This window comes from Elephas maximus, chromosome 4 (genome assembly GCF_024166365.1).
Source record: "Elephas maximus indicus isolate mEleMax1 chromosome 4, mEleMax1 primary haplotype, whole genome shotgun sequence".
In the NCBI taxonomy this organism is placed as follows: Eukaryota; Metazoa; Chordata; class Mammalia; order Proboscidea; family Elephantidae; genus Elephas; species Elephas maximus.
The window spans coordinates 77,342,316-77,358,656 of NC_064822.1; the positions used below are offsets into that span (position 1 = coordinate 77,342,316).

At 37.4% G+C, this 16,341-nt stretch overlaps 1 protein-coding gene across 4 annotated transcripts in view; it reads left to right on the top strand.

Moving 5' to 3' along the window:
* The window catches only part of PIK3C2G (phosphatidylinositol-4-phosphate 3-kinase catalytic subunit type 2 gamma), a 432,221-nt gene that overhangs the window by 298,024 nt on the left and 117,856 nt on the right, over positions 1-16,341 (top strand). For all 4 annotated transcript variants that reach the window (XM_049882566.1, XM_049882569.1, XM_049882568.1 and 1 more), the window contains exons 23-24: positions 3,054-3,190; positions 5,129-5,298. In XM_049882566.1, the coding sequence (XP_049738523.1) occupies positions 3,054-3,190; positions 5,129-5,298 (307 nt within the window). The remainder of the gene's footprint in view (positions 1-3,053; positions 3,191-5,128; positions 5,299-16,341) is intronic.

The following is a 16,341-nucleotide window of genomic DNA, read 5'->3' on the forward strand; positions in this document are numbered from 1 at the left end:
CACCTTTTCTTCAGAAATTAAATAAATTACTGACCCCTGTGGAATTCTTCGATTCCATCTACTTATTTCTTAGTACATAATCATAGAATGTAACTAAGGCTAAATTGTAAAGCTAATAAATGATTCAACAAAAATAACTGTAGGCTTTCCCATAATTGCAGATACCATAAAAAATTTATTTTTCCCCACTGTCCACCAAAAACCTTCAATAATTGTGGGATATAAAAGGGCATTATACTAGCAAAATATTTTTCAAGAAAAACAAACAAACAAACAAACAAACCCATTGCTGACCAGTCGATTCTGACTCGTAATGACCCTATAGGACAAAGTAGAACTGCCCCATATGGTTTCCAAGGAGTAGCTGGTGGATTCAAACTGCTGACCTTTTGGTTAACAGCCAAACACTTAACCACTGTGCCATCAAGAAAAACAGGGATCATTAAATCAAATGTCATTTTTAGGAGATCAGGGTTCATTTTTAATTATGTTTCAAGGTGAGATGTCACAAAATGAGGTGGCGAATACTAAAATGAGCTAAATAGAGTCACTGCCCTTAAAGAGAATGTACAAGAGGCAAGAAGTTTCCATTACTTCATCGACATCTTGTTGATCACTCTCATGACTACTTTGTATGTGATGTCCTAGGAGCTCTGGGAGAGACTGCCAGAGCAAATAAAAATTCTTTTGGATTTATTTCATGACTTTCTCCAACTTTGATCGGCATAAAAATCATATGGGGGAAATGGAGGAGTAGATAAACTGGACTCCCACCCATGTAGATATAACTGGACTGTACTAAATCAGACTCTCCACTGAAGGGGCCCAAGTACCAGTGAGTTTAAAAAGCTGCTCAGGTGTTTCTGATTCACACCCAAGTTTGAAACCACTTTGAAAAGGTTTGTCCATAAGGGCCTTGTTACTTCAGATGTGAACTATGGAGCAGCAGCCTTTGAATCACCTTGGGGCTTGTTAGAAATGCAGAATCTCAGGCCCCACCCCAGCCCTACTGATCAGAAATCGCATTTTAACAAGATCCCTGAGTGCTTCGTATGTGCATTAACACTTGAGAAACACTGTATGAGAGGACTATAAGAATGGAACCACACATATTACCCAAGGCACACAGAATTGTGTTAGAAGTATTTAAAATGTGTGTGATGCACACTAGCTTAAAATGTATAAAGTGCAATGTATGGCTTTAATTAATGGGCAGATTTTAACCATCCTTATTGTTATCGATTAGAATCAAGGTTTTCTGGGTAGTCATCGATGAGAAGCTAACGGTAAATGACTTAGAATTTAGGAAAGATTAACTCCCTGAAGGCAAATGTGGTTGGCAAAGTAACTGAAATTGCTACGGCATGCTATTTAAACGTCACAATAATCTAAGTCCTAGGTTTGGACATGGTCAGGTTTGAGGCAGCAGTGAAACACTCAGCAACCAGTTAGAAGGTAATTATCCTTTAGAAATTTTAAATAGAGAAACTGGAAAAGTGAAGAGGAAAATTTGCAGGATTTGAAAGAGAAAAAAGTAAGTAGCATTTATTGATCACCTATCAATATAATGGAAGACCTGGTGGCATACTGGTTAAGAGCTATGGCTGCTAACCAAAAGGTCAGCAGTTTAAATCCACCAGGCACTCCTTGGAAACTCTATGGGGCAGTTCTGCTCTATCCTGTAGACTCACTATGAGTTGGAATCGACTCAATGGCAAATGGGTTTAGATTCGGTTATTGATACAATATATGATTGACATATGCTTTCTTTCATAACACACATAAGGAAACCTGGGCAGAAGCTGCATATTGCTGGGGAAGAAAGGAGAATCGTTCTTATATTGAGGATATGTCTAAGACTTGTGTCTGAGGATGCTGACTTTCTTTCCCACCCAGCAATGTAGAAACCTAGTGGTCACAACTGAGCTACCACATGGATATCAACAGAGGGAGGTTAAGGCAAACCAGCTGCCACTGGCCAAAGTCATAACAGAGAAGTGTTTTGTTTTCCATTACTGTGATCTGTTTGTTTGTTGTTGTTTAATTTGAATGCTTGTAGATAGACTGTGAAATATTTCATTTCAAAGGATCACCCATTTTCCTATTCATGTATTTTGTCTCTGGTCCCTCTAGACATTTGAGCTCACAACTCTCGCATTTGTCAAGATGGTGAAAATTAGAAATCCTAGGCTTTAATTCCTTTCAATAACGTTATTTACAAAATTGTGCCTTATGGGTCGTTTTGTGGACATTAGTACTGGGAGAATTTTAAATACTAGATTTAAATTGCTCTTCTGTACAAAATAAAAATCAGAAGGCTTGAAAATATTTACAGTCTGGTATTGTTTTTTAATCCTAGGAGCGCAATGAAAAAAGGTCTTGTTGTATACATGACCAGTCAGGGCAAAGATCCCATTTAAGTTCAATCAATATATGCTCCCTTTAAAAATATATATATTATTAAAGCAGCCCTTTAATGTTGACTGAGAAAGTAACAGGTGGCTCTCAGAGGGTTTGCTGCAAAGCTGTTCTGTTCACTCCCAGAAATGTAACATTTAACAGTAAGGCTTTTGTTAACCTAAACGTTAATTTTTATCATATATTTGGAGTATTTGCTTAGGGATTGTGTTTGGTTCACTTAAGTCATGAATGTTTGTTATAAGACCATGAATTTCCTCCCATAAACTGTAAAGGAAATCACCAGCCATATGTGAGTTAATCCACTAATCTATTGACTCTGTGAGGTCTTTTGTGAGACAGAGACCTACTAGATTTGCTCTCTACCATAGTTTTAGAAAAAAAGAATTAAAGCTGCTTCTGAAAGATCTGATCCAAACCAACCAGTAGCCTCATTGCTCCCTAGGAGTTAGGAAGAATTAATAGGAAGGCCCGTCTACATAGGGCTTCTTCAGAAAACAAGAGTTGGAAAGGAAAGGGGTAGTCCAAGCAGTGCCGATAACTACTATATTGTTACACAAATAAAGATATGTTTCCTAAGTATCCTTCATATTGTGAAGAAAGAATTGTCTCCCTGATCTTTTTTTATCAACCAGGATTGGTGCAGATGGTGCCAGATGCTGTAACCCTAGCAAAGATCCATCGCCATTCTGGACTGATCGGACCGCTGAAAGAAAACACGATCAAAAAGTGGTTCAGTCAGCACAACCTTTTAAGGGCAGATTATGAAAAGGTTTGTCGTGCTCTCTAATTTTAAATACAGTGCTTTAATAAGAATATGACCTAATCCATTAATATTCTGATTTATGGAAAAGTAAATTAAAAATACCTTGATTTCTAATTTACTCAGTTGTCAGCCTAGTAATAATGACCACGTTTAAATGGAATATTAACTATTATTTTTAAATGGAATACTAACTAAAGAAAAATTTCTGTGTTTGGTTTTCCTTCTGGATAGAATTTCTGACTATCAGTTAAGGATCTCTTCACTCAGCTGCTCTCCTTACAGTAATCTCACCCCCAGAGACGATGACCCTTGAAACTACCTCCTTCAAGTAACCTCCACCTACATGTACACACTCTGAGATTGCTATAAATCTCCATCCTTTCTTTTCATGCAGTTGATCCGCCATGTACTCCTTTTTCCTGGCTGATTTTCTTTTTCAGTGATTTGAAAGAATGCATAACAGGATTTTTATATTTCAGAACTTTACAAAACGTACAGTTGTATTTGGCTGCAAACATTTTCCTCTCACTTTATCCTGTAGTCTGGCCTACAGTTTATAGATGTGCGGGCTCTTTCCTGTACCAGCACTCCCAACTAAAGGAATGACTGTGTCTAGAGTCAGGGCACCATTAATTAAGTCTTCTTCTACTTGGTAAGCCATGAACCTGTGCAGCTGAGTCCACCAGAGGCAGGTGCACCTTTGTGCTAGTTTACACAAATGTATCATATATGAGCTAGCATTAGGTTTGCTCAAAACTGTCCTAGTTTGAGCACTGCAATTCCCTTATTCTGGATAACCCCTAAGGTGCAGGCAAATTGGACAATTGGTCAACCTTTGTTAATATGGAGACTTGAGAGTTCTTTTATTCCATACTTCTGTGAGGTTGAAGTGGAGCAAAGCAGAGGCTTTTAGAGGCCAAACAGTGAAGAATTTGGTGAGATTATCTTGAAATATACTTTTCATCAAATCCCAAAATAATAACTTTGAGTTTTACGCAAAGCTCCCTGGAGTTAGGATTGCATTTATTTGGCCCTTTACATGTTTTTCAAAGTATTTCATATACATTTTCTCTTCACAGTCACCATGTAAAATACCCTGGCCAAGACATATTTTATTATCTTTATAAGTAAAGAAAATCAAGACAGATAAAGTGACTTATCCAGGACCTTAAAAGACACAAAACCAAAGTATCTGGCATGTAGTCCAGTGATAGATCCTTCCACGCCACAAAGTCAACCACTCATTCTATGAGACTCAGAATCTTGACCCAACAAATCACTCATGGTTGAATGGAAGTCAAGTTGAATGGAAACCGTTTTGAGGACAAAGAATACTACTATTAGCAAGAAACCTCTGTTCATTAAAGAAACTTAAGCCACAATTGAATTAGTGGTAATCCGCTTTCACCCACACAGGTATTCATTGATATGTACTGTACTAAAATATTTTGGCCATCACTTGATGGCTTATTTGTAATGATAAACATAAAATGTCACACATGTCTCAATATAGTCTTCGCTGTATTCAAAAATAATGCAGAATCCAACAACAGCTAAAATGTTTTAGATTTCTTCGAAGATGGGCCACCTTGGGCCATATTGTTTCTTCTTCTCTCGCTTTGAAAAAAATCATTCAATATTGTATATATGAGGCAAAAAAATTTCTCTTGTAAATCGTAAAAATTAGCTCTATCTGAATGAAAGATATTTTCCCCAGTTTCAGTGAAAATATTCATCTATTAGGCTAAAGAACAGATACCTTCATGTTCTTCTTTAGGATATTACAAATCAGCCACTTAACTGCACCTTTCCCACTGAGAGATGTAGAAATTGTTCTTCAATATGTAAGTGTGCTTTTTATCTTGTTACCATCACTTCTGACACTAATGCATTTTCTCATTTTTTCTGTTATTTTTGTGTTGTTATTGTTTTTCAATTAATTAGGCCTTGAAGAACTTTTTCTATTCCTGTGCTGGCTGGTGTGTGGTTACATTCATTCTAGGAGTCTGTGATCGTCACAATGACAATATTATGCTGACGAAGTCAGGACACATGTTTCATATTGACTTTGGAAAATTCTTAGGCCATGCACAAACATTTGGAGGGATAAAAAGGTCAGTACATAGATAACATTTATTACAGTAATTAAGCAATATCCTAGAGCAATATATAACATGCAATGGCATAGAAATCCTGCAGATGACTTACTCCCCATCTCTCTAATGCCCGAAGGTACCATAAACATGATTGTATATCTAATAATATTGAATGAAATATTTCTTTCAATAGACTGTTAATGGAGGAAATTGTCTTTCCTCAAATAGTTAATGGGATAAATTCGTTTTTCCCCATGAGATACTAATCCTGTTCTAGTCTGAGTTGTCTGAAATAATTTGTTTGTTTCCTTGTAAACTTTGAATGGACAATGAGGCATGAGTTGGTGCTCTCAGTACATCTGGTATACTGCCCAGAGCAAATCAGCTACAATGGTTTACGTATCATAAAGCTAGCGCACTTCCCACCCTGGATTAACCTTGAATCACTCCACAAATATTTCAGAAGCACTAGGAGCATAACAGTAAACAAGGCAGATACAAACCCTAATCTCTTTCTAGCAGAGAAGACAGGTATTAAGCAAGTTAACAAGCAAAGAGATAATATGAAGAACTGATAAGTTCTATTAAGCAACTAAAGCAGAGAAATGGGATAGAAAGTGACTGGCACAGAAATGCCATTTTAAAGAACCCTCTTGAAAAGATAAGAGAATTGTATAATGAGTGGTCACCTTGTGGAGATCCTGGGGGAGAGTACTACAGAAAGAGAGTATGACAAATACAACAGCCATGAGCAGGGACATAAGCATGGTGTCTTTCAAGGACAATAAGAAGGCTCAGGATCTGGAGCTGGGAGAAAGAAGGGCAGACAGTAGGAGATAAGGGTGAAGAGTTTGGTGGAGTCCAGACCAGCTACGGCACTGAATGTGATAATATGGCATTTGACTTTTATTCTGAGTTCAAGGAAAAACCGTTGATGGATTTTAGTGGATTTCAAAAGCTCTCTCCTGTTGTTATATGAAGGAAAGAGACCAATTAGGAGGCTACAGCAATAGCTAAGGCAAGGCCTTAATGGTGAAAGTAGAAGTGATAAACTGTCAGAGTCACAATATATTTTAGAGAGAGCCACAAGACCTGCTGATTGACTGGATATTGCCAGTGAGTAATGGGTTAGGGGCAGAGAAGGAAGAGTGTGTGGGTAGGAGAAGAAAAGATTCAATAATTACTCCTAAATGTTTGGTCTTAGCAAATGGGTGGATAATTATATTATTTATTTAAATGGAATATACTTGTGGATGAAGGCTTTTCAGTTATTTTATTTGAGTTGTTGGCAAGGAAGTCAGAGGTCAGAGACTAAAAGTCCTTTAAAAAGATATTTCCTATTAAAGTAGAAATGAGTTCATGCTATCACAAAGGCTAATTAGCCCTTGACAGAAGAAACAAAAATGTCTTCTATAACATAATATCATAGGATTTTCACCAGGTGGCCGTAATCTGGTATTAAAATGCCAACATACTACATGATATAGTTTAATTCTTACAAACTGATATCTCCTATTTTGTAAAGGCATACAAAGGGAACTGTTTCACTTTTTACTACCTTCAATACATTGCCTTCTTTAATGAATAATCTCAGGATTAGCTACACATATTCATTAATTCCATAAACATTTGTTGAAGATGGCGTGTGCCAAGCACTGTGCTAAACACTGGGGAAACGAAAATGAGTTATACACATTTCCCACCTCAGTGGGACTTACTATTTCTTTGGAGTACTAGGGAAAACAGACACATAAAGAAATAATTACTATAAAATGTGATAAGGGCAGAGAGAGATGTACAGAGCAATAGAACATCCTAGAGGAGGGAGACCTAACTTATAAAAGATAAAATGTTACTTTTCAGGCTTGAGCATATAAATGATTTACTTGTATAACACTTCTTTTCCTGTGATATACTGTTTCCTAGAAATTTAAAGATCAAGTTACTTTTGTGAAGTTTTTATTTTTTGCTGGATTTTCAACTGGTAATTTGGAGAAACACTTATTCATTCATTCAACCAGTATCTGGGTTGACCATGGGGTTGGCTAAAAAGTGAATGAGAAAATATCCCAACTCTAAAGAAAGAATTCCAGTAGGGAAGACATAAAAGTAAAGTTCCTAAGCAATATGGCAAGTGCTGTCATAGAAATATGTAGCAAGGGCTATCGAGAAAAAAGAACCCTGGTCTGTTTGTTTGTAGATGTTATAGCAGCTGCTGCTACTTCTGCAGTTGGGCAATTTTAAATTTTTCCTATGTAAACTCAAAAGTAAATTTAAAAATGTGCCCAACATAGAGCCTCATTCATTGCTGGTTCTTCATAATGTTTGCTGAATTAATTAGTCAATAAACCAATCACAGATAGGCCCTCAACCATTCAATAATTATTGATTGCTTGGATGAAAATCAAGTTGGCACTGTCATTATTTGTTACTTACAACCAGCTAAGGATACCAACTCCAGCTCTATGATCCATTTGAAGTATTATTTCCAGGATACTTTAATCCACCAGTGCCTCCTATAAGGCTCTCTGGCAGTGTTTCCTTGGATTTCTTTCTTGATACTAATACTCTTGCCCTGAGTTTGGTTAATAGTTAAACTGAACTATGCCTACTCATTGTGTCTGTTGAATTGTAGGTGCTATCTAATACTTCTCCTCTGAGGCTGTTTCTATAGTTCACTGAGTGTTGTTTCATAGGATAGCTAACTTCTTCCATCCCAAGTTCCATTGTTTTTTCTTTATTGCTGGTTATACAAAAGACCTCTTTTAAATAGGGCTTCACTATCCTCCTAGGATAAATGAACATTCTTATTTGTACTACAGTTACTACATTATAGATCTGGTCTTTGGAGTAAAGTCCATCCCTGTCTTGCTTCTATACTCAGACTATTAATAAATTCCCATAATGTACAAAGTGAGGTATCTAAATAATGTCCTATCATATCCCTCCCCCATGTGTCTGTCAGTTTGTCATACTGTGGGGGCTTGCATGTTGCTGTGATGCTGGAAGCTATGCCACAGTTATTCAGATACCAACAGGGTGACCCATGGAGGACAGGTTTCAGCTGAGCTTCCCAACTAAGACAGACTAGGAAGAAGGACCCGACAGTCTACTTCTGAAAAGAATTAGCCACTGAAAACCTTATGAATAGCAGCAGAACATTGTCTGATACAGTGACAGAAGATGAGCTCCCCAGGTTGGAAGGTGCTCAAAAGACGACTGGGGAAGGGCTGCCTCCTCAAAGTAGAGTTAACCTTAATGATGTGGATGGAGTCGAGGTTTTAGGACCTTCATTTGCTGATGTGGCACAATTCAAAATGAGAAGAAAGAGCTACAACCTCCATTAATAATTGGAACATATAATGCACGAAGTATAAATCTAGGAAAATTGGAAATCATCAAAAATAAAATGGAACACATAAAGATCGATATCCTAGGCATCAGTAGCTCAAATGGACTGGTATTGGCCATTTTGAATTGGACAATCATATAGTCTACTATGCTAGGAATGACAACTTAAAGAGGAATGGTGTTACATTCATCGTCAAAAGGAACATTTCAAGATCTAGCCTGAAGTACAACACTGTCAGTGATAGGATAATATCCATATGTCTACAAGGAAGACCAGTTATATGACTGTTATTCAAATTTATGCACCAACCACTAAGGCCAAAGATGAAGAAACTGAAGATTTTTATCAGCTTCTGTAGTCCGAAATTGATGGAACATGCAGTCAGGATGCATTGATAATTACTGGGGATTGGAATGTGAAAGTTGGAAGCAAAGAAGAAGGATCTGTAGTTGGAGAATATGGCCTTGGCGATGGAAACAATGCCAGAGAGCCCATTATATAATTTTTCAAGACCAACAACTTCTTCATTGCAAATACCTTTTTCACCAACATAAGCAGCAACTATACACATGGACCCTGTCAGACTGAATACACAGGAATCAAATCGACTACATCTGTGGAAAGAGACGATGGAAAAGCTCAATATCATCAGTGAGAACAAGGCCAGGGGCCAACTGTGGAACAGACCATCAATGGCTCGTATGCAAGTTCAAGTTGAAACTGAAGAAAATCAGAGCAAGTCCACAAGAGCCAAAGTACAACCGTGAGCATATTCCACCTGAATGTAGAGACCATCTCAAGAGTAGATTTGATGTGTTGAACACTAATGACTGAAGACCAGACGAGTTGTGGAAGGACATCATACATGAAGAAAGCAAGAGGTCGTTGAAAAGACAGGAAAGAATGAAAGACGAAGATAGATGTCAGAGGAGACTATGAAACTTGCTCTCAAATGTCGAGCAGCTAAAGCAAAAGGAAGAAATGATGAAGTAAAAGAACTGAACAGAAGATTTCAAAGGACGGCTGGAGAAGGCAAAGTAAAGTATTATAATGACATGTGCAAAGAGCTGGAGATAGAAAACCAAAAAGGAAGAACACACTCAGCATTTCTCAAGCTGAAAAAACTGAAGAAAAAATGAAAGACTTGAGTTGCAATAGTGAAGGATTCTACGGGGAAAATATTAAACAGTGCAGGAAGCATCAAAAGAAGATGAAAGGAATACACAGGGTCATTACACCAAAAAAATTAGTCGATGTTCAACCATTTCAAGAGGTAGCATATGATCAGGAACCGATACTACTGAAGAAAAAAGTCCAAGCTGCACTGAAGGCATTGGCCAAAAACAAGGCTCCAGGAATTGATGGAATATCAGTTGAGATGTTTCAAAAAATGGATGCAGCACTGGAAGTGCTCGTTAGTCTGTGCCAAGAAATTTGGAAGACAGCTACCTGGCCAACTGACTGGAAGAGATCCATATTTATGCATATTCCCAAGAAAGGTGACCCCATCAAATGTGGAAATTATCAGACAATATCATTAATATCACAGGCAAGCAAAATTTTCCTGAAGATCATTCAAAAGTGGCTGCAGCAGTATATGGACAGGGAACTGCCAGAAATTCAGGCTGGATTCAGAAGAGATGTGGAACCAGGGATATCATTGCTGATGTCAGATGGATTCTGGCTGAAAGCAGAGAATACCAGAAGGATGTTTACCTGTGTTTTATTGACTATACAAAGGCCTTCAATTGTGTGGATCATAACAAATTATGGATAACATTGCAAAGAATGGGAATTCCAGAACCTTAATCGTGCACATGAGGAAACTGTATGTAGATCAAGAGGCAGTTGTTCGAATACAACAAGGTGATACTGCATGGTTTAAAGTCAGGAAAGGTGTGCGTCAGGGCTGTATCCTTTCATCATACCTATTCAATCTGTATGCTGAACAAATAATCTGAGAAGCTGGACTGCATGAAGAAGAATGGGGCATCAGGATTGGAGGAAGACTCATTAACAACCTGTGTTATGCAGACTACACAACCTTGCTTGTTGAAAGTGAAGAGGACTTGAAGCTCTTACTGATGAAGATCAAAGACCACAGCCTTCAGTATGGATTATACCTCAACATAAAGCAAACAAAAATCCTCACAACTGGACCAATAAGCAACATCATGATAAACATAGAAAAGATTGAAGTTGAAAGAATTTCATTTTACTTGGATCCACAATCAACATTTGTGGAAGCAGCAGTCAAGAAATCAAAAGACACATTTCATTGGGCAAATCTGCTGCAAAGGACCTCTTTAAAGTGTTAAAAACCAAAGATGTCACCTTGAAGACTAAGGTGCGCCTGACCCAAGCCATGGTATTTTTTAATTGCATCATATGCATGTGAAAGCTGGACAATGAATAAGGAAGACCGAAGAAGAATTGACGCCTTTGAATTGTGGTGTTGGCGAAGAGTATTGAATATACCCCAGACTGCCAAAAGAACAAACAAATCTGTCCTGGAAGAACAGGAAGTACAATCAGAATGCCGCGTAGAAGCAAGGATGGCGAGACTGAGTCTTAAGTACTTTCACATGTTATTAGGAGGGATTCGTTCCTGGAGAAGGACATCATGCTTGGTAAAGTACAGAGTCAGCGAAAAAGAGGAAGACACTCGATGAAATGGATTGACACAGTGGCTGTAACAATGGGCTCAAGCATAACAACGATTGTAAGGATGACACAGGACCAGGCAGTGTTTCGTTCTGTGGTACATAGGGTCGCTATGAGTCGGAACCCATTTGACGGAACCTAACAACAACAATATCACTATCCCTTAATCTCCCATAGTCTAACAAGACCTTGTAAGACTTCAGTAATAACCTTGAATCATGTACCTTAACATAAACATGCTGTACGCACAGTTAGTACACAGTTTATATATCCCTGATATATATGTTTTCCTGTTGTCTACTCCTTAAAATCATGGAGAGGAGAGCATTTTTATACATTTTTTATGATTTATGAAGTGTTAATATGTTTATATATTAACTAATTTTAATTTAAAATACAATTTCCTAAATCTTTGTCCAATCTCACACAAAGTGCACGGTTTTCAGTTGCAGGTGGGTTATGGATTGGCAGAAGGAGATCACACCCAAACATTCCCTTTGTACCCTTTAGCCAAGGATACAGAATTTAACAGACGTTAACAAGCCAACAGCAGAAATGGGTGCAGTGTTTCTTGGGGGTAGATTTTCCCTTGATTCTTGGCCCCTTACAGGGGAAGCAGCACATAGTTGATGTTCTCCTTACATGGGATCTTGAGAGAGAATCTTTTTTCTTACTGAGCTGCTGCCCCTTCTACTTGTGATTACATCACCACTCCAGAACAGCTCACGTTAATCATCTATGTGATCCTGTTTAGAAAATGTTTACAAACATTGGTTTTTCCTGATTTTTTAATTAAATTCAGAGTCAGCCCAGCCACATTCTCATTCACAGTCCATGCCCAGGTGTTCCTGAACAATTCCTTAGAATTCAGCTTTTCAGACACCTGGAAAGCCCATCTGTATGCTCAGAACAACCCTGAGACTCCTTTAACTTTAAGAGAGGAAAACACATCTCTGATATGAACATGAGAGATTTTACATCCTGTATATTTTTTTTTATATAAATAAGCAATGCCTTTTTATTGGTTTTAATTGTGAGATTAGATAAAGAGGATTTAAACTAGCAGATTAAATTGAAAGACAATTCTGGTCCCGCATTACTTATAATTTTGGTGAAAAAATTGGCAAATCTGTATGATGAAAACAATGAGAAATTCTGCCAGCTTTCATAAACCAATTGTTTTTTCTTTTGAAGCATTGCTTAATTATTACTGTCATTTCTCTATTTTATCTCACAAAGATATAGATTAAAGTGGTTAGCAAATTATCCATACACAGTTTTTCAAAGTTCATCTGTAACAATAATTTCAAATAGTAAATTTTTTTCATTGCATGTATTATTGTAATAAACTCTAATTTTCAACTCAATAATTTCTCAATGGCAACTTTCTCTTAAAGTTGTTGTTGTTAGGTGCCATTGAGTCGATTGTGACTCATAACAACCCTATGCACAACAGAACTGAACACTTCCCCATCCTGTGCTATCCTCACAATTTTTGCTATGCTTGAGGCCATTGTTGCAGCCACTGTGTCAGTCCATCTCGTTAAGGGTCTTGCTCTTTTTCGCTGACCATCTACCAAACACAGTGTCTTTCTCCAGGGACTGATCCCTCCTGATAACATGTCCAAAGTACATGAGACATAGCCTCCCCATGCTTACTTCTAAGGAGCATTCTGGCTGTACTTCTTCCAAGACAGATTTGTTTGTTCTTTTGACAGCCCATGGTATATTCAATATTCTTCACTAACACAATTCAAAGGCACCAATTCTTCTTTGCTATTCCTTATTAATTGTCCAGCTTTCACATGCATGTGAGGTGATTGAAAAACACCATGGCTTGGGTCAGGCGCACCTTAGTCCTCAAGGCGGCATCTTTGCTTTTCAAAGCTTTAAAACATCTCTTGCAGCCGATTTGCCCAATGCAATGTGTCTTCTGTTTCTTGACTGCTGCTTCCATGGGTGTTGATTGTGGATCCAAGTAAAATGAAATCCTTGACAACTTCTATCTTTTCTCCATTTATCATGATGTTGCTTATTGGTCCAGTTGTGAGAATTTTTGTTTGCTTTATGTTGAGGTGCAATCCATACTGAAGGTTATGGTCTTTGATGTTCATCAGTAAGTGCTTCAAGTCCTCTTCACTTGCAGCAATTAAGGTTGTATCATCTGCATAATGCAGGTTGTTAATGAGTTTTCCTCCAATCCTGATGCCCAATTCTTCTTCATAGAGTCCAGCTTCTCAGATTATATGCTCAGCAAACAGATTGCATAGGCATGGTGAAAGGATATAACCTGACATACACCTTTCTTGACTTTAAACCATGCAGTATTCCCTTGTTCTGTTCAAATGACTGCCTCTTGATCCATGTACAAATTCCTCATGAGCACAATTAACTGTTCCAGAATTCCCATTCTTCACAATGTTTTCCATAATTTGTCATGATCCACACAGTCGAATGGCTTTGCATAGTCAACAAAACACAAGGTAAACATCTTTCTGGTATTCTCTGCTTTCAGCCAGAATCTATCTGACATCAGCAATGATATCTCTGGTTCCACATCCTCTTCTAAATCCAGCTCTTAAAGAGCAAGAGATAATAAGGAGGGTCTTTTTTTTTTTTTTTTTTAATAATGTTTTATTGGTAAAAGTTTACATAGCAAGTTAGGCTCCCCTTTGATAATTTCCACACAAATTAATCAATAACATTACATACGGTTTTCAAATTGTGCCAACATTCTTAATGTGTTCTGGTTGTTCCATTTCCAGTACTGTATTTCCCTTTGTCTTCTTATCTTTGCTTTGGATTAAATATTGAGCTTTTGGACTCATACAGGTGCTTTCTGTTTTTCATTTTTTTAGTAGAGCACTGATCTAACAGGTAATATCCTTTATTGTCTGTGTCACTCTGCTTTTCTATTAAAAGGTGATCTCGGGATAGTTTTGATTCAACGTTTAAAGAGTGTCTCAGGACAACTCTCAGGGAGTACTTTCATCTCAGGTGATCCAGTTACCCTGGCCGTTTTTACAAATTTGAGTTTTGTTCTGTATTTTTCTCCCATTCTAACCAGGATCATCTATTGTGCCCCTCATCAGATCTGTCAGTGGTGGTAGCCCAGCACTATCTAATTCTTCTGGTCTCACAGTACTTGAGGTTGTGGCTCATGTAGGCTGTCAGCCTTGTATACTTGTTTCTTCTTTGTGATTTTGGCCACCTTCTTAAGCTTTTGCTCCTGATGAGTAAAAAAAAAATAGAGACTAATAATTGTATCTTAGATGGCCGCTTGCAAGCTTGTAAGACCCCAGATGCTACTCATTTCACTAGGATGCAGAACATGAACTTTGTGAGCTCTGTTATGTCAATTGACTGAGTTGTCCCATGAGACCATAGTCTTAAGGAAGGTCTTTATTGGTGATGTTTATTGCTCTTTTAACTTGTTTTATACTTTTATTTTTTCATACTATATTTCCACAATCTATGTGAGCATTCGGAAACCCTGGTGGCATAGTGGTTAAGTTTGAATTCACCACATGCTTCTTGGAAACACTATGGGGCAGTTCTACTCTGCCCTATAGGATCACTGTGAGTCAGAATTGACTCGAAGGCAATGGTGTTTTGTTTTTGTTTTTGTTTTTAATGAGCTTTCACTGTGGTAAATCTAGGCTTGCATAACGTCTTTCTTGTAGCTTTCTTTCTGGATAATTTTAGAGACAGTACAAGCAATGGTTAAGGTCATGTCCCCAGAGACAGACTATGTGTTTTTTTTAATCTGCACTACTATGTGCTTGTGGTGTGACCTTGAGCCAAGGCTTCTATATGCCCCAGTTTTCTTATCTATGAGACAGCATTATTTTGAAGATTAAATTAATTGACAGATGTGGAGTGCTTATAAGAAAGAGTGCAGAGTTCTATATAAGAGTGCCTGGCACTGAGTGAAGACTCTTTAAGAGTTACTTGTAACTAACTATAATTTTAAGTGTTCCAAATGAGGTGACAAGAAATGAGATATTATGTCTGTGTGATTATCGTTTCTTTTTATTTATAATTATCTAAATATCTTTTTTTGGTACCTGTTAAAGTCTGTACATTGAAATTCATAAGTTGAACCATTAATCATTTAAGTTCCCTGACTTTGAGGCTGGTTGACTGACAGGACCAGATGTTGTCACATTTACATTAGACTGTTAGGTATTTAACTAAGGCATCTCTGACTTCTGGTATACTTTTGGACATTAGCATAGCTGTACTGGTGCTGGCTCACACTGGCTTACAGAAGCCGATTGTGTGAACTCCTTCTCAACTCCATAGTCAGTGGTATCACATCGATAGCCTGAAATCAACCATGGTGGGAGTATTTACACCACAGAGATTGAAAAGTACTACAAATCAGAACTTTTTCAGAAAAAAAAGGGGCGAAAGAGAAAGCGAGGCAGTTGTTAAATGCTTGCCACTGTGCTGCTGGATGTAAGTTCCTTTAAAACAGATGAAAAACAATTTCAGAATTCAACCTCTGTTCTTTCCTATTAAAATATTGACTCTGGGATGATCAAAATATTATATATCTGTTCTTGTTACAAGATGGTTTCAATTCTTTTCATGTTTTATCCCAGTGGTATATCAATCACGTACAGGTAGTCCCCAACTTACCATGGGGCTCCATTCTGACAACTCTGTTGTAAATCAGTTCTGACAAATACCTCACTGTTTTTTGTTTTTCTAATTTTCATCATTATTGCCTTTTATTACCAGTATCTTTATAAATCTGATCTTTGTCTTTGGGTGTTGGAAACATTATATCAAAACTTACATATATATTTTAATATATACCCACCCAATAAGAAAATATACAAATTATAAAAATTTACTCTGACAATGAAGAAGAGTTGGACAATGCTGGAATTTTGTCAGTTGTAGTAATAACTCTACTTGTGGAACGTTCTGGATTATCTGGATTATAAATAACATCAGCAAATTACATGTTGCAACATTGTATGTAATAGATGTTACTAATATAAAATGTTAAAAAAAAAAGACTGTCATAAATGCAG